Genomic DNA, 27,419 nt, shown 5'->3' on the forward strand with positions numbered 1-27,419 from the left:
TATGAAATGAAGAGGAAGATCCCTGTAAGTACAAGGTCCAAGCATATGGAATGAAGCAGAAGATCCTTGTGAGTCAAGGTCCAAGAAACTGAAATGCAGGGGACGATCTCTGTAAGTAGAAAGCCCAACCATATGACGTGCAGACAAAGATCCCTGTAAGAACAAGGTCCAATCATATGAAATGCAGAGGTAGATCCCTCTGAGTAAAAGGCCCAAGTGTATGAACTGCAGCAGTAGATCCCTGTGACTATAAGACGCAAGCACATGAAATGAAGTGGAAGATCTGTGCAACGAAGATCCCTGTAAGTATAAGGTCCAAGCACATCAAAGGCAGATGAATATCCATGTAAGTACAAGGCCCAAGAGTATGAAATGAAGAGGAAGATCCCTTTAAGGAAGCTCCCTGTAAGTACAAAGCCCAAGCATGTGAAATGCTTAACAGGATTCCTGAGTAGAAGGCCCAAGCGCATGAAATGCAAAGGAAGAACCCTGAGAGTGCAAGGTCAAAGTATATGAAATGCTGAGGAATAACCCTGTGAGTACAAGGCCAAAGTGTATAAAATGCTGAGGAAGATCCCTGTAAGCTCAAGGCCCAAGCGTATGAAATGCAGAAGATTCCTGTGAGTACAAGGCCCAATCGTATGAAATTCAGAGGAAGATCATTGTAAGTAAAAGGTCCAAGTATATGAAATGCAGAGGAAGATCCCTTTAAGTTCAAGGCCCAAGCATAGGAAGAGTCCTGTAAGTTCAAGGCCCAAGCATATGAAATGCAGAGGAAGATCCCTGTAAGTAAAAGGCCCAGTAATATGAAATGCAGAGGAAGATCTCTGTAAGTACAAGGCCTAAGAGTACAAAATGCTAAGGAAGATCCCCATGAGTAGAAGGCCCAAGCATATGAAATGAAGAGGACGATCGCTTTAAGGAAGGTCCCTGTAAATAGAAGGCCAAAGTGTATGAAATGCAGAGGAAGATCCTTGTAAGGAAGATCGCTGTGAGTAGAAGGCCAAAGCGTATGAAATGCAAAGGAAGATCCCTGGAAGTACAAGGCCGAAGTGTGTATATGAAATGCAGAAGAAGATCCATGTAAGTACAAAAACCATGCATATGAAGTGCAGAGGAAGATCCCAGTGAGTAGAAGGCCAAAGCTTATGAAATGCAGAGGAAGATCCCTGTAAGTTCAAGGCCCAAGCGTAGGAATTGCAGAGGAAGATCCCTGTAAGTACAAGGCCCAAACGTATGAAATGCAGAGGAAGATTCCTTAGAGTCAAGGTCAAAGAAATTGAAATGCAGAGGAAGATCTCTGTAAGTACAAGGCTCAAGCCTATGAAATATCAAGGCAGATCCCTAGAGGCAAGAGTATGAAATGAAGAGGAAGATCTCTTTAAGGAAGATCCCTGTAAGTAAAATGACCAAACATATGAAATTAAGAGGATTATCGCTGTAAGTAGAAGGCACAAGCCTATGAAATGAAGAGGGAGATCCCTTCAAGGAAGCTCACTGTAAGTGAAGAGGAAGATACCTTTAAGGAAGATCCCTGTTAATAATAGGCCCAAGCGTATGAGATGCAGCGGAAGATCCCTGTGAGTTAAGGTCAGAGAAATTGAAATGCAGAGGAAGATCCCTGTAAGGAAGATCTCTGTATGTTCAAGGCTCAAGCCTATGAAATATTGAGGCAGATCCCTGGAGGCAGAAGGTCCAAGTGTATGAAGAGGGAGCTACCTTTAAGGAAGATCCCTGTTAGTACAAGGCCCAATTGTATGAAATGCAGAGGAAGATCCCTGTAAGTACAAGGGCCATGCGTATGAAATGCAGAGTAAGTTCCCTGTAAATAGAAGACCAAAGTGTATGAAATGCAGAGGAAGATCCTTGTAAGGAAGATACCTGTGAGTAGAAGGCCAAAGCGTATGAAATGCAGAGGAATATTCCTGTAAGTAAAGGCCCAAGTGAGTGTATGAAATTCTGAGGAAGATCCCTGTGAGTAGAAGGCCCAATTGTATGAAATGCAGAGGAAGATCCATGTAAGTATAAGGTCCAAGCATATGAAATACAAAGGAAGATCCCAGTGAGTAGAAGGCCAAAGCTTATGAAATGCAGAGGAAGAACCATTTAAGAAAGATCCCTGTAAGAACAAGACACAAACGTATGAAATGCATTGGAAGTTTCTTGTGACTGAAAGGCCCAAGTGCATGAAATACAGAGGAAGGTACCTGTAAGTAAAAGGTAAAGTATATGAAATGCAGAGGAAGATCCCTGTGAGTAGAAGGCCAAAGTGAATGAAATACAGAGGAAGATCCCTGTAAGTACAAAGCCCAAGCGTATGAAATGCAGAAGAAGATCCCTATGAGTTCAAGGCCCAAGCGCATGAAATGCAGAAGAAGATCCCTGAAAGTACAAGGCCACAAACCATCCCAGGGATCTCACCCTCCTCACTTGTGCATCAGAAAACTGCAGATTCTGTAAGCATTCCTACGTTCTAATGCAATTCCCGGACTAATAGTCTGTGACAACAGATCATCAGGTGTAGGCACCCACCCACCCTACCTAACTGAACCATTGCTTTCTTTTGCTTCAACATTGTTTTATTCCTCAGTCTGAGCTTGAAGTGACTGAAGGACTGCATGCACTGCACATTACAACTCCCAAATAAATAAATGTGTAAGCAAACAGATATATAGCATTACTATCAACTATCAAATAGCAATAAGAGTTCTTACCATTTTCTCTTTCATGGCAGCATCAAACTTTGCTTGTGCTTTGTCTAATTCTGCTTGTTTTTCATCCAGTTCTGCCTGGGCTACAGCCAGCTCGGTATTGGCAGCGTTCAGGCGAACTTCTTGTTTTGCCAAGTTAGCCTAAGGAGAAGAAGATTGCCATACAGTCACTGGAAGTGAAACTGGAACATTTTCACCCAGAGTGCATTCCAAATACATTCACGTCGATGGACTTCTGTAGTCCTGGATCCTAAATAGTGTTTCAGACCTAGTATGAACTGCTATTAGGTTAAGGGTATATAATATTTTCAAGGGTATGAAAAATGCATCAATGATTCCAATCGTTCATTTAAGAGTACTTGTGATTTTAGGTCTTGCTAAGAAGACTCCATCCTCTGATCCCGGTTTCCTATACCTAAACCGGGCTTTCTGTGTGGGGAACGCATTTATCACATTGTTGAAGGTTTAGAAGGAAGGATAAGTTACTTACCAGTAATCCTAGTTCTCTTTCAGGGGTATCCTCATCAAAGTCATAAGCACTGAATATTCCCACCCATGTGCGGGGACCTGGAGTATATCAAATATATATATACATATATATATATATATATATATATATATATATATATATTTGTGCTCAGGCTTGGTTTCCGTCTAGTGGGAAGCACACGGACATCGCCACAGGGCTCCAAGCATCAGCCCTATTCAATTGGTATGAGAACGACAGCCAGCCAAATCTATTAACAGTCCTGCTGCCACAGGTGCCCAACGCGTTTCGAATAACCTTCTTCCTCAGGGGCTCGTGGTGTAGGGAAACACTTGTTGTCCACTTCCTAACTCCTTTTGTACACGTAGTGACGCGCCCTCGGATTGGCCGCTCTTGATGAGACTGCGCTGTGCCTTCTGGGAGTTGTCATGTGGACGGACATTGCAGCGTCCATTGAGAGTGCAAAACATTCACTGTAGATATTAAAAGCTCACAAATGAGCCTCAGTTGGCAGGCGCTCTCTAAATCCAGCGCCGATGTCCCACATCAAGGGGCTTGTTGGATACTAGCCCCCATGGCCCCCAGGTCCTCGGAGTGGTGCTCTCCCGGCGGCACGGACGCCGCCTAATATTTGTGCTCAGGCTTGGTTTCCGTCTAGTGGGAAGCACTCGGACATCGCCACAGGGCTCCAAGCATCAGCCCTATTCAATTGGTATGAGAACGACAGCCAGCCGAATCTATTAACAGTCCTGCTGCCACAGGTGCCCAACGCGTTACAAATAACCTTCTTCCTCAGGGGCTCGTGGTGTGGCGAAACACTTGTTGTCCACTTCCTAACTCCTTTTGTACTCGTACTAAATCCAGCGCCGATGTGGGACATCGGCGCTGGATTTAGAGAGCGGCCGCCAACTGAGGCTCATTTGTGAGCTTTTAATATCTACAGTGAATGTTTTGCACACTCAATGGACGCTGCAATGTCCGTCCACACTACAACTCCCAGAAGACACAGCGCAGTCTCATCAAGAGCGGCCCATCGGAGGGCGCGTCACTACGTGTACAAAAGGAGTTAGGAAGTGGACAACAAGTGTTTCCCTACACCACGAGCCCCTGAGGAAGAAGGTTATTCGAAACGCGTTGGGCACCTGTGGCAGCAGGACTGTTAATAGATTCGGCTGGCTGTCGTTCTCATACCAATTGAATAGGGCTGATGCTTGGAGCCCTGTGGCGATGTCCGAGTGCTTCCCACTAGACGGAAACCAAGCCTGAGCACAAATATTAGGCGGCGTCCGTGCCGCCGGGAGAGCACCACCCCGTGAACCTGGGGGCCATGGCGGCTAGTATCCAACAAGCCCCTTGATGTGGGACATCGGCGCTGGATTTAGAGAGCGCCCTCCAACTGAGGCTCATTTGTGAGCTTTTAATATCTACAGTGAATGTTTTGCACTCTCAATGGACGCTGCAATGTCCGTCCACACTACAACTCCCAGAAGACACAGCGCAGTCTCATCAAGAGCGGCCCATCCGAGGGCGCGTCACTACGTGTACAAAAGGAGTTAGGAAGTGGACAACAAGTGTTTCCCTACACCACGAGCCCCTGAGGAAGAAGGTTATTCGAAACGCGTTGGGCACCTGTGGCAGCAGGACTGTTAATAGATTCGGCTGGCTGTCGTTCTCATACCAATTGAATAGGGCTGATGCTTGGAGCCCTGTGGCGATGTCAGAGTGCTTCCCACTAGACGGAAACCAAGCCTGAGCACAAATATTAGGCGGCGTCCGTGCCGCCGGGAGAGCACCACCGCGTGAAACTGGGGGCCATGGGGGCTAGTATCCAACAAGCCCCTTGATGTGGGACATCGGCGCTGGATTTAGAGAGCGCCCGCCAACTGAGGCTCATTTGTGAGCTTTTAATATCTACAATGAATGTTTTGCACTCTCAATGGACGCTGCAATGTCCGTCCACACTACAACTCCCAGAAGGCACAGCGCAGTCTCATCAAGAGCGGCCCATCCGAGGGCGCGTCACTACGTGTACAAAAGGAGTTAGGAAGTGGACAACAAGTGTTTCCCTACACCACGAGCCCCTGAGGAAGAAGGTTATTCGAAACGCGTTGGGCACCTGTGGCAGCAGGACTGTTAATAGATTCGGCTGGCTGTCGTTCCCATACCAATTGAATAGGGTGATGCTTGGAGCCCTGTGGCGATGTCCGAGTGCTTCCCACTAGACGAAAACCAAGCCTGAGCACAAATATATATATATACATATATAGTTCCACGAAAAAACAAGGCTAATTAATGCCTCAGACATTTGCTTCTGCAACCGACATATACCCTGGTTTTTCTTGTTTAAAAAGAAAACCTACTCGTAGGAAGAAAAAACAGACGTAAAAGAGACACCTGATTTATCTTTCATGAACTACAGAAGCTGTAATGCAACATAGAAAGCACTGTTAGCCCAAAAGGCTGCATTGAAATCATAAGGGTATAGAAACTGAAAGAAAATATAGCAAAACTGGCACCGTGCCTTTAAGGCAGCTATGACCCTTAACTTCCCATCATGCCTCAGGGGTGACAGTTAGGTTAGTTGTTCTTTGCGGAGACCTGAAGATCCTGGGCCCAAAGAAAACAAACTAATGAATGCTAATTTTTCTGTGGAAGAGGGTAGGTTGCTTATGACTTTGATTAGGATACCCCTGGAAAAGAACTATGATGACAGGTAAGTAACTTATCCTTCTCTTCCATGGGATCCTCCACAATAGTCCTAAGCAATGAATCAAATAGCAAGCCCATCCTCTACCTCTGCGGACAAATGAATAGAAATCAAGAGCATCAGGCTCAGCTTTGGAATGAATTCCTCAAAGAGGCTTGACCCACTTCGGGCGTCTGCTTTCATATCTGAATCCAGACAGTAATGTCTTGTGAATGTTTGTACCGACCTCCAAGTGGCTGCTTTGCAGATCTCGGAGATGGGTACATTGTGCAACAAAGCCACAGTATCTGCCTTTTCCCTTGTGGAATGAGCTTTGAGAGTGGCCCCAAGGAGCTTATTAGACAGCTGATAAGCCAGCTTGATACATGACACTATCCATCTGGAGATCAAGCATTTAGAGGATGGGAAACCTGTTCTCATGGAACTGTAATTTACAAACCAGTGATTAGAGTTCTTAATCGCTGTAGACTTGTCTAGGTAACGTTTTAGGACTCTTTTTAGGTCTAAAGAGTGGAGAGACCTTTCAGCCCATGTGTGGTGGGATTAGGAAAGAAGGGGAGTAGCGAAATGGACTGATTAATGTGAAAGTCAGACACCACCTTAGGCAGGGTGGATGGGTGAGTTCTCATTACTACCCTTTTGTTGTGAAACACTGTGTATGGCTCTTTAGAGCAGAGAGATTGCATCTCGCTCACCATACGAGCAGAATTGATTGTCACCAAGAAGGCAGTCTTTCATGTGAGATGTAGAAGCGTCACTTTGGGAATCGGTTCAAAGGGAGGACCCTTGAGCTTAGAAAGAACTTAATTGATCTCCCATGGAGGAGAGGGAGAACGGATTGGGAGAAAGACTTTCTTTAACCCTTGCAAAAAATCCTTAACCACCTGAATCTGGAAGAAGGATGGTTGGGAGGGTGATTTTCTTTATGCCCTAATGGCTGCAAGGTGCACTTTTATTGAAACAAACTGCAAAACCTGAAGTGGCCAAGTGCAGGAGATATAGTAAAATTACCTCCTCCTGCCCTCGGGTCGGCTGGAACCCCTTATGCTCACACCAGATATATAATCTCTTCCATTTAAATGAATCAGATTGTCTCGTGGAAGGCCTCCTTGATTACTTTAAAATGTTCATTCACTCTTGACAAAGTCCTAGATGGCCGTATTGAAGGACCTCAGGAGCCATGCAGCCAAGTTCAGTGAGGGAAGGTTGGGATGATGGATTCTCACGTCCATTTTGGAGAGGAGATCCGGTCTGCACGACAGCCTCCTGTGTAGACACTCCAAGAGTTGTAGAAGATCTGGGTACCACCACTGTCGTGGCCAGTCTGGTACGATCAGGATCATCCTCACTCTGGAGTGGGAGAGTTTGGTTATGATCCTCGGGATGAGAGGAATTGGCAGAAAAGCGTACAAAAAGTCCCATGACCAATCGATCAAAAGGGCATTCCCTTTTGTCCCTGATCGGCAGTATCTTGACACAGTCTTTGGCATTTTTTGTTGGTGTCGTCTGCGAAGAGATTGATTGTTGGGTGAGCCCATTCCTGGAAGATGTCTCAACACCTTCTTGTGCAGACCCCAGTCTTGCTGATCTTCGAAGTGATGACTTAGGGAATCTGCTTGAATGTTTTGATCTCCTGGCATGTGGACTGCTGTAATTGACAGTTGTCTGCATACTGTAAATTCCTAGGGCAACTTCAAACAATATTAATGTCAAAAAAAAGTTAAATGAAATGTCAGGAGAGACACAAACCAATTTGATGAAAAAATATTTATTGATATTAAGATATTCCTTCTTCTAACATGAAATGAAACCAACCACAAACATCCATCTCAGCATTCAGACTAAACAATAAAATAAATGTATATACATATATGAATATAATCAACAATTTAATATTTCATCCAGTCACATGTTCTATATGTTTTCTGATGTATTTTCTATCTTCTTGACAAATATAGTTGTCTTAAACATATTCTGTAGATGCGCCTTGTATGTAGGCTTTTAGAGTACAAGTATGTATCTGTGTCGAGATGCGACTTCTGCTCCCGGGTGGTTTCTACGCGCATTTCGGCATGAAAATGCTTTCTTCAGGAAAAAAGCCACCTCAGATACAGGTACTGTCGATGGATTTGGAACCTTTCTGGCTCGACTAAATTGTATAGAAACATAAAACAGGCATCCAGGTGAAGTGTCACTATATATTCAAAACATAATTTTCAGGAAATTCATGTGGGAGAAGGTGCAATTTAGGTATTTTGCGTGTTTCCTTTTTGATTTATCGTTTTATTCCCCAGGTTCAAAAAAGATCATGGATTGAAGATGTCCGTCATGCGGCTATTTTCAGATGCTAAGGCTCCACCACAGCATTCAAAGAGCCTGGAGACACCCCGCGTGCAGGACACAAAGCGTATGTAGCGTCTGGTCCGGATTGGTCCAGTTGTCGGGCCAGAAGCCAATGCCAGATCACTTGAGCCTCCAAGGATAGGGGTGAGACCAGGCCCCTCCCTGCTTGTTTAGATAGTACATTGTGGTTGTGTTGTCCATCTGGATTAAAATGGAGCTGGCACTGGATGGAGGGAATAGATGGCCTTGAGAGCTAGATGCACAGCCCGTAGCTCCAGCATATCGAAGTGATATGCCTGCTCTTTGGTCGACCACAGACCTTGAGTTTGAACAGGACCCATGTGGGCTCTCCAATCCTGAGGGACGCATCCGTGATCAGTGATTGTGTTGGAGGGGACTGATGGAAAAGAACTCCCACCAAGAGATTTTTCCGACGAGTCCACCATGGGATGGAGGATTTTGCTGTCTGGGAAAGGAGCTTGTCGTCCCATCGAGCTGTTCGCTGATCCCATTTGTCCTCCAGATCCTGTTGCAAAGGCCGCATCCTCAGTCTGGCATTGGGAACTAGGAAGATGCAAAATGCAATTGACCCTAGGAGTGAGGCAACCTGCCTGACTGAAGGTTGAGTGTGAAGAAGCTGGTTGCACTTCAGAGTGATAGATGATAGACTGTCCTCCGAAGGATACACTTTTCCTATGCTAGAATCCAGTGCTGCACCCAGATAGTATATTCTTCGAGTAGGCTGATGAACTGACTTCACCGAGTTGACTTGCAGGCACAGACGTTGTAGGAAAGATAGACCGATCTGGTAATGAGCCTTTATATCCTGGGGAGATGAACTCTCCAGGAGCCAGTCATCAAGGTAAGGATAAATAAACAGCCCCTTGCGGCCTAGAGCAGCTGCTACTACTGCCATTCATTTGGTAAACACACGAGGGGCCGATTTCCATCAGAAAGGGAGGACTTTGTACTGGTAGTGTTTGGCCTCTACCATGAAGCATAGGAATTTCTGGAGTGTAACGTGACTGGTATATGGAAATACGCATCCTGAAGATCTATCGAGCACATCCAGTCTCCTTACTGGAGGTGAGGATATATTTGAAGGAGAGCCAGCATGCGAAAATGTTCTGTTTGGATGGACTTGTTCAGAATGTGAAGGTCTAGTATAGGTCTGAACTCTGCTTTGTGACCTGCCTTTCATAACAGTAAATGCGTTAAGTAAACTCCTTTCCCTCGTTGAGAGGGGGAACTTCCTCTACGGAAGATTTGTGTAGGAGAATGGCTAACTCTTGCTGCAGAAGTTGCAAATGATGGGAAGTGGTTTTTAGCAGAGGAATCGCCAGAGGTGCATAGCGAAACCATGGCAAGTACCCATTCTGCAATCTACTTAGTACCATTGATCTCTTGTGATGCTGCACCACTCTTGTACATGATAGGCAATACTTCCCCCCCACTGGAGTGGTAACGGCGATGTGGGAAGTGGAGGCTCATTGTTTTGTGGAAGTCTTGTAAAGGCAGAGGACTGGCGTGGGGGGCCTCTGCCACGGGAGGGACTATGCCCTTGGTAGTGTGATTTGGTCTGATATTGATGCCTCTGAGACCATTGAGGGGTTTGAAACCTCTGGTGAAATGGTCTATGGTTGTATGGCTTGTATCTGCAGCAAAACTCCTTTGTCTTTTCAATGCCTACCACCTTTACAGTGTCAAGTTCTGTCTTTATTCCTATTCTGGCCATTTCACCGTCCATGTGTTTCAAAGAGAGAGCTTCCTGAAAAGGGTAGGTTAGAAATACGGTGTTGGGGTACCAGCTTCAGTGCACTAAACCGTAGCCAGGACGATCGTCTAGCACATATGCCAGAGATGCCCCATTTGTTGCAGCACTGATCATCTGGTTCACCACCAACCCCCCTTCCTGGAGATCTTCCTTGATGTCTCGGTGATCCGCTTTGGGCAACTTGTCTTTAAAGCATTCCAAAGAATCCCACAGGGCCCTATCATAGTGATCCAACAGAGCTGAAGCACTGGAAACCTTCAAAAATGAGACTGCAGTGTCACAAACTTTCCTTCCCCATGAGTCCTAAGATCTGCTCTTTGTGCGGAGGCACAGTTAAAGAGGAAGCCACTGCAGGAGTCTTTTTTGAAGCTGCAATGATTACAGAATCCAGAGGAGGATCTGCCCTCAGGGACAGGGTCTTTCTCTGGGGGCTTGTATTCCTTTAAGATCCTCGCTGGGGCCGTCTTGAGAGATGCCGGAGTGAGGAAGGTGTCCATGACTGGTTGTAAAAGTCCAGGTACCAAAGGCAGCAATGGTCTTGCTGCTGACCTTTGGTGCAAAGTTTAGAAAATGACAGATGACGATGTTTTAGGAGTGGGCATATCAATGTTCAGCTTATGTGTTCCTCTGTCCAGCATCTCAAGAAAAGTATTAATATCATCCACCGGAGAGATTTTCGAAGGTGGACTTTCCTTTAATTGGGAGAATAGTCCCTTTTTAGGTGGAGCCTGGGCAGCGTATGCGCTGCTGTGAGGCATGCAGTAGTGGAGTATGGATTTGAAGCCCCACCCACTCTCCGCCCATATTTTCTATTGGCTTTTGTCATTGTCCTTCGTAAACGCTGGCTTCTGAGTCATTATTAGGCATGTTAGTCCCTCCTTGGTACCGCCTTGTCTGCATTTGTTACCTCCCTTAACGACTGGACCTTTTACTGGTGTTACATGCTCTGCTTTATAAGTCGGTGAGCACTATTTTATTTAATGCTCTTCCCCTATTCCACTCGCTACCTTGCAGCACGCTGCCTGCTTTTATTTTTACTAATGGCAGTCCGCTTTAACTATAGCGGCAGCATTTTTTATTTATTTATTTTAGCAGCGAAATCCACATTTAGTGGCTGTGCTTACTTATTTATTTTGTTTACTGGCGCCCATGCCGTGCTTTTACATTCATAGAGGCCGCCCCCCTTTCTTTACACAAACCGCGTCTAAAGAAAGGCACACGTCCAACATTAATGTGAAAGCGCGGCATGGGTGCTTTTACTAACAAAAAAAACCCTCTGTCAACTTGACAAACGGATGCTATTTTTTGTCAAAACCCCCATGCCACGGTTTCCCTTTAATGTCAGACAGCCCCTTTCTTTAGACACGGCTTGTCTAAAGTAAGGGACGTGGCCCTCGTGAATGTGAAAGCGCCGCATGGGCGCTAGTAAAACAAATATTTGCAATGCAATAGGTCTCGCATTCGCGAGAGTTTAAGCTATTGCATTGTGAATAGCGTAAACTCTTGTTAATCTAGACCTATTACATTGCTAATGTTTGTTGAAGAATGCGTGGAAGATGAGGACCATGAAGGTGACCTATGCCTTTTGCAGTGGCTACATGCAGCAGACCTCCAATGTGGTGATGGGGTTGCTGCCCGGTCACATTGCTGACCTCTGGGAGAAGCAGTTTGTGAGAAGTTGGCCTGGTATATGATGCTCACTAGTTAAAGTGATCACCTTGTACCATGCCAAGCAACCCTTATGGTGTGGTTGTAAGTCAACCTTTTCGGACTAGCTGCCCTAGTGGTAGCGTAGGCTAAGCAGTCTTTGAGGCTAAACTCGTTAAAGCGTGTTAAGCCAGCTGTTTTACCAAATGCAACCCCCTTTTATACCAATGAAAGGACACCACACAGATATATATTCAAAATATATATATGTATTTATTTCTCAAAGTAACCCCTAGTCTCTTTATGAGCACAGGAGCACAAATCGTCAAACAAGATTACAGTAGAATACACAGAAGTTGCACTTTATATGGATAGGCCCTGGTGGCCGCTCAAACCATATACTAAAATAGTGGTATAAGTAACACGAACAGAAAAGGGAAAAGGCCTAGGGCCTCTAGAATCGCTGGGCCTACAAGGAGCTAACTTCAGTTAGTGACCAGGAGGTCCACGGGTGGCGTGTGCAGAGCAAATAGTCACACGCGTGCTCCCATAGGTTTCAATGGGTGCGTAAAAAGTACAAAGTTACTGCAAAAAGGATCTTCCGGATGGACTATGACCTTAAGATTGGAAACACAGACACTAGAGATGTTACTCTACACTTGGGCACCGGAGTGCCAGCTTTACCTCACCCACAGGAAGCGGGTGCATAGGTGTCGAAGTGCGTCGGGTTTCTTCTATCGGGTCAATGGAGCCTGTGGACAAAGATGCTGCAGGCGGTCGGTCCGGAAGGGATGCGGTGGATCCAAGGGTGGATCGGAGTTGTAGAAGACCTGTAAGCAGAGGGGACAGTGTTCACAGTCACTAGCCAGTGACCAGCGTGGCACCAGGTGGGTACCAGGCAATGTCGGGTGCAAACAGGAAGAAAGGTGTAGCTTGTCTCTGCAGCCACGTGGTCCCTGGAGGTCGACGACGTCCAGGAGTCGGTTCACGAGCTGTCCCACGCAGGCTCTCGCTGTCGGCGGTGTCGGCGACTTGATCGAAGCAATCAAGCCTTGGCAAAAGCAGTTGTTGTGGAGAACAAGATAAGCTAATGGTTCTGACCAGCAAGGTCAGAGGGACTGCTCCTTTGGAGGGGAGCAAGGGCCAGTCTGGAGCAACCAGACCAGCGGTGTAGTTCTTGAAGTTCGTCGCCAAGATGGCTACTAGCCAGCGGGCCAGCAACCGGTTAGGCGCGTCGAGTGGCAAAATGCAGAAGGGCCCCACGCAGATCGTGGAGATGCTGGAGGGCTCACCTTTGGTGCAGATGCTGCTCGAGGGTTGGGCTTCTCAGATCCCAAAGCACAACTTGGAGGGAGCCTCGGTTGTTGCACTTGCAGCTTGTCGTCGTCGTTCCAAGATGGCTGGCTCCACGTGTCTCGGTGCCTCCACGGGTCTCCTCTTTTCAGGGACTGTGGATCGGGCGGTGAGAGGTCTAGAGGTCCAGGTCTTGTCAGTCTCTGGGCTCGGGCTCCGGCGGGAGGCGGCGGCAAAGCAGACGTTGATTCGCTGGATGGTGCTTGCGTTAGCAAGGTGGTCACTCCCTGACCACAGGGGAGATTTCCTTCAGTCTTCTGTGCAGCAGAATGTCGAAGTTCCCGTCTTCTTCTTAGTTTCAAGTTGATTCCAGGATGTCTGAAGTCTTAGGACACAGCTCCTACCTTTATTCGGATTCTAGGGGCCGGACTACCTGCTAGGTCCCTCCCTAAGCGTGGGACCAGGAAGGGGGGTGGTTACACCCCCAATCCTTTGTCCAGCTCGCCCCAGGCCCGGGACTGGTGTGCCCCAGGACCGGATTGAACTGGCATATGCACCGAGGCTCCTTGTGAGCCACAGGAATGTTTGGTTTCTTTCAAGCCCTACCTGACCAATACACAAAATCCTGTCTGGGGTGGTGCACGCACCTCCCCTGGCAGGAAACCCTTTGTCCACACCTCCCAAGCTGGAAGGACTCCCAGCAGCAGGAGGGCAGACTTGTGTCTGTGGTGGCAGCATCCATTTTGTGGAGCTGAGGCTATGTCTGATTTTACCCGGGTTTCAGGTACTGTACACGTCGTGTCCCTCTAGAAGGGTGGAATGCTAACCCCGTCGCCAGAATTGGCGAGGGGTTAGTATTCCAATTCGTATGACACCTTACTCGACATGTTTTGATAAAGCCAAACCAAAGATAGCATTTAACCGCGAGGTTCATAATGCACTTAAGAGTATATGGTATGACGATATCTGGAAATAGTAGAAGGAAGGGGTTCCGACCACTGCAGACAGGCTCAGCTCATGCCAGAGCACCATCTCGCATGGAACCAAGCACTCTGCCTTCAGGATTGTTAAGGCCTGCCATAGGAGTGACTTATAGGTTAACATGTGTCCCATTTAAGGTTAGGTATAGGTATACTACACCTAAGTAAGAGGTGGTTACACCAACTTACCCCAGCTGAGTGATCAGCCAGTTGTGTCAAATTTGTTAGGCCAAGCCTGGGGTGGCATAATACATGCTGCAGCCCCTGGCAGGCCTTAGATACACCAATGCCCTGGGTACCTAGTGTACACTGGTACAGGGGCTCACAGGGTGATCCAACCAATTGGGTATGTACCTAGGGTACATGGAGTCCATTTTAAAGAGAGAACAGCCAGGCTGAGATCCTGAATGGCAGGATCTCAGGCCAACTAAGTCGAAAAACCAGCTAGACACTAGGCAAAAATTTGGGGGTAACCATAGTCAGATATCCACCTTCCTACACAACCCCCCCCAAACGAAGGGAGATAAGGCTGACCTTGACCAGGTAAGCCTATATTGCCCAAGTGGCCATATAAGGAGGAACCAGCACTGGCATGGTTACCCCCTGTCTCATGGTCCACTAAGCAATCCCTCACCCTAAGGGTATCAGAGGGTCTCCACCATAGGGAATCTCTACCTTTGGTGTGTCTTGGCAAAGTAAAAGGCTGGTGTTGAGATGGAGTACTGAAGTGAGTGTCCTCAAAGTGAGGCCTCAGCTTCCTCCAATCATCCTCCACCATGGATGCCTTTCTTTCCTTAACTGAGTTGCACTGTGCTCTCAGGGTCAGCCTCTGGCTACCTAAAGCTGGAGGCTGGGTCCCTTTTGTGGGCTTACTGGAGGGACAGGTCAGGTTTGGGGCCCTAAGGTCCCATGTTTGCCTGTGCCCAACAGAATCCCTCTGGGGGAGGTCCCTAACTACCTGTGAAGGAGATCCCTCAGGAATGTTTTTACCCATCACCTGACTAGGGCTACTAGCCAGGCAATCCTCATTCTTTTGATGGGGGGGTTCTTGTGGACAGGGGCCCTCTGGGGGTCCACTGGCCTCCCTGACCTCTGCAGCCCTGGGCTGACTGAGGCAGGGTAGAGAGAGGCAGGCTACCTGCACCAGACTGGGTCCCACCTTGGAAGGGGCCACTGACATCAGAGGCTCTGCCAGGCCAGGCCTGGCTACCTCTGGGGCAGTTCCTTCACAAGGGGTGAGGTCAGATCCCTGAGGAGGCTGACCTTTTCCTAATGTCTGGGGAGAGGGAGACTTTTCTTCCTCCCCACTACTCTCTGTTTGTGTGGAGTGATCCATAGTTTCAGGCTTCACTACACCTATGTCAGTCTGAGTATAGGCTGAGACCATTACAGCCTTGCCAACCTTTTCAGGGGGGCACTCAGTTTGTGTTTGAGCTGTGACTGTCACAGCTCTGCCAATCGCTACAGGGAAGTCTGTCTGTGCCTGGGCTGTGGCTACCACTGCCCTTCCAACCTTTCCAGGGAGGAAATCTATTTGGACAGGGGTTGTGAATGGCACAACCCCACTACCATTTTGTGAAAGGCCTACCATTTTAGAATGGGTGTCTTGTTCAACTCCAGCCCAAGCTGAGAGTTCTAAGTCATTCCCCAGTCAGCAGTCTACAGGCAAGGTTGGGGACACTGCCACCCTTTTAGGGCCAGTGACCCCGCCCCAGCTGAGACATACCTCTGCCATGGGATGACTGTTCTGTTTGCCATCAATGTTAGTCACCTGGTAGGAGAAACCAGGCAAAAGCTGCTCAGAGGGAACTAGCCAATGGGCCACCATTGTGATGCTAGCTCCAGTGTCTCTGTAGGCCTCAGCTTTGGTACCATTGATGTAGGGCTCCTGTCTGTACCTACCCAAAGTGTTGGGACAGGCAGTGAAGTTGGCAAACCCCATGCCACCATCACAGACAAGAGTAGTTGCTGTAGGGGAATTGGCTAAGCCAGGGTCCCCCTGTGTTCCCCAAGTGAACCCACCCAGATTTCTGGGGGCACTCCCACCACCTGGGGGATTACTGCTGACAGGTGGTGTTACAGGAGTAATTGGAGGAACAGTTTTGTTTTTAGCCCTTGGGCAACTGCTGTCAGTTTTCCAATGCCCAGGAGTTTTACACTCATGGCAGTAAGGCTTTTTACCTGTGGTAGAGGAGGGAGCTTGGGACCCACCACCCTGTGTGGAGTTTTGGGGCCCTGAGGAAGATTTCTCTTTTGCTTTATCCCCACCCTTCTCTTGAGGTTTGGTGGTATCTTTCTTTTGGTCACCACCCTGATTCTTAGGCCTGATCCTGGTCCTGACCCATTTATCTGCCCTCTTTCCCAATTCTTGGGGAGAGGTCAAATCTGAGTCTACCAGGTGTTGATGGAGGAGCTGGTTTTGACAGTTACTTAAAATCTGTTCTCTCATCATCAAATTGTACAATCCTGTATAATCAGATACCTTACTTCCCAGCAACCAACCCTCCAAAGCCTTAGTGGCACATTCAACATATTCAGACCAGTCCTGAGTCTGTGTCTTCTGGGTGTCTCTGAACATTAACCTGTACTGTTCAGTGGTTAAGCCTAACCCATCAACTAGGACACTCTTCAGGACTCTGTAATTCCTGACATCCTCTTCTCTAGTAGTGAGGAGTCTGTCTCTGCCTCTTCCTTCAAAGGAGAGCCAGAGGATTGCTGCCCACTGGTCTTCAGGAACCTGCTGCACTTTGCAGGCTCTCTCAAGAGCAGTCATCCATTTGTGGATGTCATCCTCACTTTTGTAGGGGGGCACAACCTTAGACAGGTTCCTATTATCAAAGACCCTATCTTTGTCCTTAGGGACAATACTGCCACCAGTGGGTATAGACCCACTCTCTCTAGGTTGCCTAGCCTTGTTCAGTTTCTCTTCCATCAGGGCTACCTCTAGCTCCTGCTTCCTGATCCTCAGCTGGGCTTCCTGCATTCTGGCCTCATGTTCCCTCCTCTGAGGGGTGGTCATCCTTCTCCTGGAGTGACCTTGAGAGCCTCTAGAGGCATGAGAAGCATTAGAGTCACCTGAGCGATTCCTTTGCCTCCCAAGCCCCTGGTTAAGTCCATTGGGGAGATCCAATGGGATGATCCCATTGTCAGTCCTTAATAGCCTTAGTTTAGCTGGGCCAAGTATAACACTTGGCACTGGGCTAGTTCTCCCTTCATCCTCACTACTTTCTGTATCCTCACCACTTTCCTCCTCTGTAGTATGATTCTCATCTAAGGGATGGCTATTGGAAAGGGGTACTTCTGTAGCAACTTCAGAAGGGGGGCCTCCTGTTCCAGTCCCTAAGGGGCCTAACTGGGAAGCTTTCTTGAGCTCTCTCTGATTTTCATCATTTTGCAAGAGTTCTCTGAGCTCAGCAGAGGTAGGGTTCTTGGGCTGTTTAAGGCCTCAAAGAGTTGCCAAATGCCTGAGCTCATTCTGGTTAAGGGTAGCAAAGATGGATGGTGCCCTCTGGGGGTCACTCTCAACAGAGATGGGTACAGTGGACCCCTCTGCCCCAGCCATTGCTCTTAAGTGTGGGTGGATGTGTTGCAATCTACCTACAATTGGGTTTACCTACTAAACCTATCTAGTAGTTGTAGTCAGGGTGTGCTACTCCCTTTGCTCTACAACAACTAAGTTCAGTAGAACTTATGTATATCTAATCTTGTTTTATATGTACCTACAGGTACCTATGTGATCTTTCAATTGGTAACCAAGAGATTACAATGGTAAAACACAGCAAGCTCAAATCCAACCGCTGCTCACCAATGTGAGAAGTTGGCCTGCTATATGATGCTCACTAGTTAAAGTGATTACCTTGTACCATGCCAAGCAACCCTTATGGTGTGGTTGTAAGTCAACCTTTTCGGACTAGCTGCCCTAGTGGTAGCGTAGGCTAAGCAGTCTTTGAGGCTAAATTCGTGAAGCGTGTTAAGCCAGCTGTTTTACCAAATGCAACCCCCTTTTATACCAATGAAAGGACACCACACAGATATATATTCAAAATATATATGTATTTATTTCTCAAAGTAACCCCTAGTCTCTTTATGAGCACAGGAGCACAAATCGTCAAACAAGATTACAGTAGAATACACAGAAGTTGCACTTTATATGGATAGGCCCTGGTGGCCGCTCAAACCATATACTAAAATAGTGGTATAAGTACCACGAACAGAAAAGGGAAAAGGCCTAGGGCCTCTAGAATCGCTGGGCCTACAAGGAGCTAACTTCAGTTAGTGACCAGGAGGTCCACGGGTGGCGTGTGCAGAGCAAATAATCACACGTGTGCTCCCATAGGTTTCAATGGGTGCATAAAAAGTACAAAGTTACTGCAAAAAGGATCTTCCGGATGGACTATGACCTTAAGATTGGAAACACAGACACTAGAGATATTACTCTACACTTGGGCACCGGAGTGCCAGCTTTACCTCACCCACAGGAAGCGGGTGCATAGGTGTCGAAGTGCGTCGGGTTTCTTCTATCGGGTCAATGGAGCCTGTGGACAAAGATGCTGCAGGCGGTCGGTCCGGAAGGGATGCGGTGGATCCAAGGGTGGATCGGAGTTGTAGAAGACCTGTAAGCAGAGGGGACAGTGTTCACAGTCACTAGCCAGTGACCAGCGTGGCACCAGGTGGGTACCAGGCAATGTCTGGTGCAAACAGGAAGAAAGGTGTAGCTTGTCTCTGCAGCCACGTGGTCCCTGGAGGTCGACGACGTCCAGGAGTCGGTTCACGAGCTGTCCCACGCAGGCTCTCGCTGTCGGCGGTGTCGGCGACTTGATCGAAGCAAACAAGCCTTGGCAAAAGCAGTTGTTGTGGAGAACAAGATAAGCTGATGGTTCTGACCAGCAAGGTCAGAGGGACTGCTCCTTTGGAGGGGAGCAAGGGCCAGTCTGGAGCAACCAGACCAGCGGTGTAGTTCTTGAAGTTCGTCGCCAAGATGGCTACTAGCCAGCGGGCCAGCAACCGGTTAGGCGCGTCGAGTGGCAAAATGCAGAAGGGCCCCACGCAGATCGTGGAGATGCTGGAGGGCTCACCTTTGGTGCAGATGCTGCTCGAGGGTTGGGCTTCTCAGATCCCAAAGCACAACTTGGAGGGAGCCTTGGTTGTTGCACTTGCAGCTTGTCGTTGTCGTTCCAAGATGGCTGGCTCCACGTGTCTCGGTGCCTCCACGGGTCTCCTCTTTTCAGGGACTGTGGATCGGGCGGTGAGAGGTCTGGAGGTCCAGGTCTTGTCAGTCTCTGGGCTCGGGCTCCGGCGGGAGGCGGCGGCAAAGCAGACGTTGATTCGCTGGATGGTGCTTGCGTTAGCAAGGTGGTCACTCCCTGACCACAGGGGAGATTTCCTTCAGTCTTCTGTGCAGCAGAATGTCGAAGTTCCCGGCTTCTTCTTAGTTTCAAGTTGATTCCAGGATGTCTGAAGTCTTAGGACACAGCTCCTACCTTTATTCGGATTCTAGGGGCCGGACTACCTGCTAGGTCCCTCCCTAAGGGTGGGACCAGGAAGGGGGGTGGTTACACCCCCAATCCTTTGTCCAGCTCGCCCCAGGCCCGGGACTGGTGTGCCCCAGGACCGGATTGAACTGGCATATGCACCGAGGCTCCTTGTGAGCCACAGGCATGTCTGGTTTCTTTCAAGCCCTACCTGACCAATACTCAAAATCCTGTCTGGGGTGGTGCACGCACCTCCCCTGGCAGGAAACCCTTTGTCCACACCTCCCAAGCTGGAAGGACTCCCAGCAGCAGGAGGGCAGACTTGTGTCTGTGGTGGCAGCATCCATTTTGTGGAACTGAGGCTATGTCTGATTTTACCCGGGTTTCAGGTACTGTACATGTCGTGTCCCTCTAGAAGGGTGGAATGCTAACCCCGTCGCCAGAATTGGCGAGGGGTTAGTATTCCAATTCGTATGACACCTTACTCAACATGTTTTGATAAAGCCAAACCAAAGATAGCATTTAACCGCGAGGTTCATAATGCACTTAAGAGTATATGGTATGACGATATCTGGAAACAGTAGAAGGAAGGGGTTCCGACCACTGCAGACAGGCTCAGCTCATGCCAGAGCACCATCTCGCATGGAACCAAGCACTCTGCCTTCAGGATTGTTAAGGCCTGCCATAGGAGTGACTTATAGGTTAACATGTGTCCCATTTAAGGTTAGGTATAGGTATACTACACCTAAGTAAGAGGTGGTTACACCAACTTACCCCAGCTGAGTGATCAGCCAGTTGTGTCAAATTTGTTAGGCCAAGCCTGGGGTGGCATAATACATGCTGCAGCCCCTGGCAGGCCTTAGATACACCAATGCCCTGGGTACCTAGTGTACACTGGTACAGGGGCTCACAGGGTGATCCAACCAATTGGGTATGTACCTAGGGTACATGGAGTCCATTTTAAAGAGAGAACAGCCAGGCTGAGATCCTGAATGGCAGGATCTCAGGCCAACTAAGTCGAAAAACCAGCTAGACACTAGGCAAAAATTTGGGGGTAACCATAGTCAGATATCCACCTTCCTACACAGTTGGAGAAATGTCAACAGTCTGCACCATTCGGGCCAGAAGTGATCTGTGCAGAGGACTAGAATAATCCAGAGGTTGTTGCACTTGCACTGTGGAAGAGTTCTGCCAGTGGTGCACTGGTAAGACCCATCTGGGAGATATATGCACAGAAGGTGATCTCTGTCCTCCCTTCTCTTGCTGTGCAAGAAGATCCACTGTTTACGGTGTCTCTCTGTGTCTGTCGCTCAGGGGACAGAAAAATTGAACTGCTTGACGTGAACAAATGCACCTGAGGCGATCTCTACTGCGAGCTTGTAGACGCTGATTGTCCCTTCGACGCTGAACAGATGGACTGTGAACGCCTTCCTGATGGTTATTGGTGTGTTAATGTCGAGAGATGTGAATTCCTCGATGTCGAGCGATGTAGCAGATCTTGCGAGTGCCGGAAATACACTCATGGTATTCAAATTCTCTACGTCGGGAGATGTATTACCGATGGACACAGTAGTCTTGACGCCGGAAGGGGACCGCTGACGGAGACTGGTACTTTGGCGTCGAGCGTGGACCTGCCGATTGAGACCGATGTCTCGACGTCATACGGGGAGACGAAGACGGAGAGCGTCTTCTGGATTTTGAACGTTGCCAAGATGACGTCCATGTGAATCAAGGCCCCAACGTTGACCGTCGCAGGGTTGACGGTAACGGAGAACTTCGTCTCAACGTTGAATGCCTTAGAGATGGCATCTACGGATACTGATGTCCCGACGTTGAGAGTTGTGTCGACGCCAGCAGAGACCGACTCCTCGACTTTGTTCATCACCAAGTTGACGGCAATGGAGGGGGCTGATCCGATGCCAGTGTATGATGTTGATATTTAGATGTCGTACCTGACACTTTATCCTTCGTAGACTTTGACGGAGAGCGGTGATCCGATACCTTAGACGACGTCGAAACTTGTCAAGTCGTTTCTTTTGTCGGAGGCATTTTCAACACTGAGCCCGACGCCGAAGAAGAACAGATGAGGATCTTACTTCTTGAAGTCGATCTGGTTTGTCTCTTTTTGTGCCTCAATGGAGATCTTCTTCTGGAGGTAGTAGATTTTTGCTTCTCAGAGAGGCTATAAAGACTAATAATTTCTCTCTCCTTGAGAGTGCGCCTAGAAAGATTTTTACAGTGTTGGCAGGTCTCGGGAGAATGTGTATCTGGGAGACGGAGAATGCACACAGTGTGAATCCGATTTACCCTTCTTTTTGCCACAGGAGGGGCAAGTATCGAAAAGAGAAGGCACAATTTGACAGAAAAAGAAAACAATCCTGTCAGAAAAACGTTGTTTCCTACTTCAGCAGATGAAAGATGTCAAATGAGAGGAAACTTCTAGATTTGTTTTATGAAACCTTTTGACACAAAAGTCAAAAAAATTAGAGCTGAAAACTCCAGGATCCTGATTGAAGGAGCCAGAAAGAACAACTGATTTAACTACCACTCCCGAGGCAAGATGGGAAGTTAGGGATCATGGCTGCCTTAAAGGTACGGTGCCAGTTTTGCTTTATTTTCTTTCAATTTCTATATTGTTATGATTGCAAAGCAGCCTTTGGCCTAACAATGCCTTCTATGTTACTTTGCAGCGTCTGCAGTTCATTAAAGAGAATTCAGGTGTCTCTTTTACGTCTGTGCTTATTCTACCTATGAGTAGGTTTTCTCTTTAAACAAGATAAAACAGGGTATATGTCTGCAGTTGCAGAAGCAAATTTCTGTTGCATTGATTAACCTTGTTTTTCGTGAAGGCTTCATTGGTTTTGGGGAAAAAAATAAATATATATATATATATTTGATTTTTTATATACTCCGGGGTCCCCGCACATGGGTCAGAATATTCAGTGCTTTTGACTATTGATGAGGATCCCCATGAAGAGAACTTTGTCACAGAGAAACAATGTGAGCCATGTATTATACAAACAAGCTAAACACATTGCACTTAGGAATTACATACATTACTTCAGAAACTTGGGGCCTTATGCAGAAATGTACAGTTGAGCAATTCCCAATTAGGTGTTAAAGGGCCTAATGTACAATGACTTTTTGAAATCGCAAAAACTATTTTTAAATGTTTTTTTCAACTCGTAAAAAGACTTTTGTGATCCTTTCCAAATTGTAAATAGCGGAGGACTTGAAAGGGGCTTCCCACTCATATTTCCAATTCAGAAAGGATTCTATCAATGGTTAACAACTGCAGTCGCAAAGAACAAGTTACTTACCTTTGGTAACGATATATCTGTAAGAGATATACATTAGTTATAGATTCCTTACCTTAGAACTACCCCAGGTGTCCGACTGGATCCGGAGTACCCCTGCGCATCGGTAGGTGGTGTCGGTAGACTCCACGTTAGTTGTCAGTGTCGTGGTCGCCGGGATGATGTTGTGGTGTCTACTTAGAAGCAGCCCCTGCGTGCTGGTGTCAGTTCTGATACGACTTTCCACGCCAGAAGCGCAGACCCATGCAAGACACTGACCACTGGTGCACAAAACTAGGGCCCTGGAAGGGAGTCCCTACCCCTAGACGTCCGTTCGTAGAACAGGTAGGATGGGTGGGGCGGTAAGGAATCTATAACTAATGTATGTCTCTTATAGATACATCATTATCGAAGGTAAGTAACTTGTTCATCTGAAAGAGACCATTTGTTATGAAATGAAATTAAATACCAGAATTTTTAAAGCGCACTGCTGCCTCTGGAAAGATGTCCCGGCGCTGGGGGCTGTCGGGAAGATTAAGCAAGCTATTGCCCAGAGTCACATAGCGCTGGGCTAACATGCCGCAGGGGATCGAACCGTGAACCCCATGGTCCAAAGTCAGGCACCCTGGCCGCTGCGCCACACTTCTTCCACAATTATAGATTCCTTATCTTAGAATAGATACCGCAGCAATACCAACCCCGGAGGTGGGTCTGCGAACTAAGTTCACTCCAGGAAGTCCTGGAGAACAGAATGGCCGAAAAAGCAGTCTCTCCGTACTTGGGCTGTCCAGGCAGTAATGCTTAGTAAACGTGTGCAGGGATGCCCACGTGGCTCCCTGGCAGATGTCAACCAATGGAACTCCCTGTCTCAAAGCAGTAGTAGCTGCTGTCGCCCTGGTAGAGTTGGCGCGCAGTCCTACTGGAGGTTCCTTTTAAGCCAAAGAATACCAGATCTTAATGCATAGGACGACCAATCGAGAAATGATACTTTTGTGCACTGCCTGACCTTTCTTGGTTGCCACATAACCCACGATGAGTTGATCGTCCATCCAGAAGTCTTCAGTGGGGTCAATTTCGAAAGAGAGCCCACGTTTTGGGTCCAGACGGTGGAGTCTCTCCTCCTCTTTGGAAGGGTGCGGAGGCGGGAAGAAGGTGGGCAATGTGATGGTCTGACCTATGTGGAAAGAGGTAACCACTTTGAGCAGAAAATGGGGCGTAGTCTGGAGGACTACTTTGGCCGGATGGGCCGCAGGAAAGGGAGGTCTGGAAGATCAGGCCTGAAGCTCACTCAGCCTGCGAGCAGAGGTGATGGCAAGCAAGAAAGCAGTCTTCAAAGTAAGGAGACGAAGAGGACAATTATGTAGTGTCTCGAAGGGAGCACACATAAGATAAGTGAGGGCAAGATTCAAGTCCCGCTTGGGCATTACGAAAGGAGAATGAGGAAAGAGATGAGTAATGCCCTTCAAAAATCTGTTAGCAGTAGGGGACTTGAAAAGAGAAGGCTGACCAGGAAGGCGGAGAAAAGCAGAAATGGCCGAAAGATAGCCCTTAAGTGTGCCCAGAGCTGAGCCCTGCTGGGCCAAAGAAAGAATGAACAGGAGAACCTCTGAATGAGGGACGGAAAGGGGATCCACAGCCTTTGCTGTGCACCATGCCACAAATTTGTACCATCTACAGGCGTATACCGTTTTAGTGGAGGGATGCCTGGCTGCCAAGATGACATTACAAACTTCGGGAGGAAAGTCGAATGCTGTCAACTGTTGCCGCTCAATCTCCACGCAAGGAGGTGGAGACTAGACCGGTTCAGATGGCGGACCGTCCACCGCTGCTGTGACAGAAGATCCTCCCGAAGTGGCAGTCAGATCGGAGGATCGATGGCCATGCTCAAGAGCTCGTGGTACCAGACTCTTTGTGCCCAGTCCGGAGCCACAAAAATTACTTGGGCCCAGTTGCACTTGATCTTCTTTAGCACTCTGGGTAGAAGTGGTACAGGTGAAAAGGTGTAAAGGAGGCTGCAATTCCACTCCCGATGAAAGGTGTCGCCGAGCAAGTGCCGCCTTGAAAACCCCTACGTGCAGAGCTGCTGACATTGCGCGTTCTCCTCAGTGGCAAATAGATCTAACCAAGGCTCTCTCCACTGCTGAAAGAGACCTTGCCCCACCTCTCAGTGAAGACGCCATTTGTGATCCATCATGCACCGGCGGCTGAGTTCTTCCGCCCTGACGTTCAGGGAACCTTCCAAGTGTTGAAACACCAGGGATATGTCCTGATGTTCAAGTCACGTCCAAAGGCAAGAGCCTCTTGACATAGGGTCCAGGACCCCACCCTGTCCTGTTTGTTGCAGTATCACATGGCGGTGGTGTTTTCAGTGAACACCTGCACTACTCTTCCTTTGACAGAGGGAAGGAATGCCTTCAGTGCAAGACGAATCGCCCGAACCTCCAGGAGGTTGATGTGGGGCCCAGACTCCGCCAGAAGCCTCTGATCTCCACCTCCTCCATGTGGCTGCCCCATCCCAGAAGTGACGCATCCCTCACTACTGTAAACTCTGGTTGGGGAAGGGAGAGGGATCTGCCGCTGACCCAATCCTGGTCCGTGAGCCACCACTAAAACTTCAAAAACCAAGAGAGGAATCCGAGGTCTAATATACAACCCTTGATCTAAAATTCAAGAGAGTTGACTACTAACAAAATTACGCCAATAGTGATAGTGGCGCGGCTTCATGGTGCTGTGGTAGACTATCACGTCTTGAAATTGAAGTTGCGGGGGAGGTTCCAGTTTAACGACGTGAACCAAACTGCCTCCGGAGGAGCTCCTCACTTGTTCACTGTCTGCGGCAAATGATGACGTGGTAGAATCCTGCCAAGGGATTCGGTGAAGTCCAGCGTCGTCACTAGCATGACTGTCGGAACCTTGGCAACGAAGTTCAGTATAAATATGAGTGCTTCGCTAGCAGCAGATTCGTTACGGGCGTGAGGAAGTGGAGTCATCGAGTTCTTTTTATTTCAAGCCTGCTGAGTGTGTGTATATTGGTGAGAAACTCACGAAGCCAAGCAGCAAGTACATTTCAGGCTAAACACTTAGTGGCAAAATAATTGAAGCTATATTTGAAGAGCTTATGAGGTGAAGAGCTGAATTCAATGGTTTTAGTCTCGTAACGTCAGAGACTCTGTTGCATTCCTTGTGTTGTATTTAATACTCGAGGTGCGCATCATTTCGTTGTGCGTTGCTGCCATCTACTGTCCTTTGGCTGTAATTGTTTTTTTTCTTATTTGCAGTGGGGATTTGTATGCTTTATTTTCAGTGACTGTGTGAATATACTGCTTTGGTGTTCTACATTGGGTGATATTGGGTGGTATAATTTTGCAGTTGGTGTGGGAGGTATACTAATACACAATTCTGCGTTAAGTTTTCTTGTAAATACTTTTGAACAAGCAATAACCATGCAGAATGTGACTGCTCCTCCCTTCTTTTTGTCGGAGCCTGGTGAACCCACTATCAGGTGGAAGAAGTGGAAGAAGGTGTTCGAGCGTTATGCTAAGGTCTGTGGTAATAATCTTGGGGCGGAAAGGAAAACTGCTCTTCTCTTACACTGTCTTGGTTCGGAGGGGCAAGATGTTTTTGATCATCTAGCTGATCTCTCGGCCGTTGAGAGCAGGGGGTTAAATGAATATGATGTGTGTATAAGAAAATTAGACAATCATTACCTCCCTAAAGTGAGTACAATTCTGGAGCGGTATCAGTTTACCAGGAGACTGCAAAATGATGGAGAATCTGTGGAAGTATATGTCACCCAACTAAGGAAGCTTGCTTCCTCCTGCAAGTTTGAACAGCTTTAAGAAGAAAGGATCAGGGACCAGTTTATGTTAGGTTGCAACTTGGAAAAGGTTCGTGATGAGCTCTGGTTAAGAGATGAACCCTCCTTAGATGAGGTGTTGCAAGTTGTGAAAAGAATTGAACATTCTTTAAAGTGTGTAGATACCTTAAAAAATGATGGGAAGATCTCGGTTCAGGTTGTAAAGGAAGGTAATGGTACTAAAGATGTGTCTAAAAGTGCTGAGGGTGCAAAGAGTAAAACAAAAACATTTGTTCCTAACAAAACTTTTGTTCCTAAATGCTTTAGGTGTGATAAACTTGGCCATTACGCAAATGATAGTAAGTGTCCCGCGCTAAATGCGATTTGTTCTAAGTGCAAGCGCAAGGGCCATCTTGCTGTGGTTTGCAAAACAAAAAATGCTTCCAGTAATGTCAGAACTGTGGGTGTTGGGCTTCAGGAGGAGGATTTTGTTTGTGGTCAAATTGTTGTGCAAGTTCAAGCTGATACTCAAGAAAATAACTTGGGAGAACATAGATCTTCACCTTTAGATGTGATTCAAGTTGAGGGGGAGAAAACAAGAGTTTTATTTGATTCTGGGGCAAAAATTACTATTATCTCACAAACTTTTTATCAGGAGAGACTCGCTGGGAAGGTTAAGTTGCTCAAACCAGACATACGACCTCTGGCTTATGGGGGAGAACCGATACCACTGTGTGGGTATTTCATGGGTCTGATTGAATACGGTGGTAGATATGTATCAGGGAAGGTGTATGTCTCCAAGAAGGGTGACAGTATTATAAGCTGGTTTCATCAGGCTGATCTGGGGGTTATGTTGGATCCAGGGAGCTCTACTCCTATTATTCTAAAAAAAAAACATTCAAATGGTTCATCTA

General features: G+C 47.5%; 1 protein-coding gene across 1 annotated transcript in view; it reads right to left on the bottom strand.

Annotated features, from left to right (window-relative positions):
- Positions 1-27,419, bottom strand: part of DNAH8 (dynein axonemal heavy chain 8) — a 13,985,216-nt gene that overhangs the window by 2,753,163 nt on the left and 11,204,634 nt on the right. The window contains exon 71 of the mRNA XM_085610239.1: positions 2,715-2,852. Coding sequence (XP_085466365.1) covers positions 2,715-2,852 — 138 coding nt within the window. The remainder of the gene's footprint in view (positions 1-2,714; positions 2,853-27,419) is intronic.

Source organism: Triturus cristatus, chromosome 6, assembly GCF_964204655.1.
Source record: "Triturus cristatus chromosome 6, aTriCri1.1, whole genome shotgun sequence".
Taxonomy (NCBI): domain Eukaryota; kingdom Metazoa; phylum Chordata; class Amphibia; order Caudata; family Salamandridae; genus Triturus; species Triturus cristatus.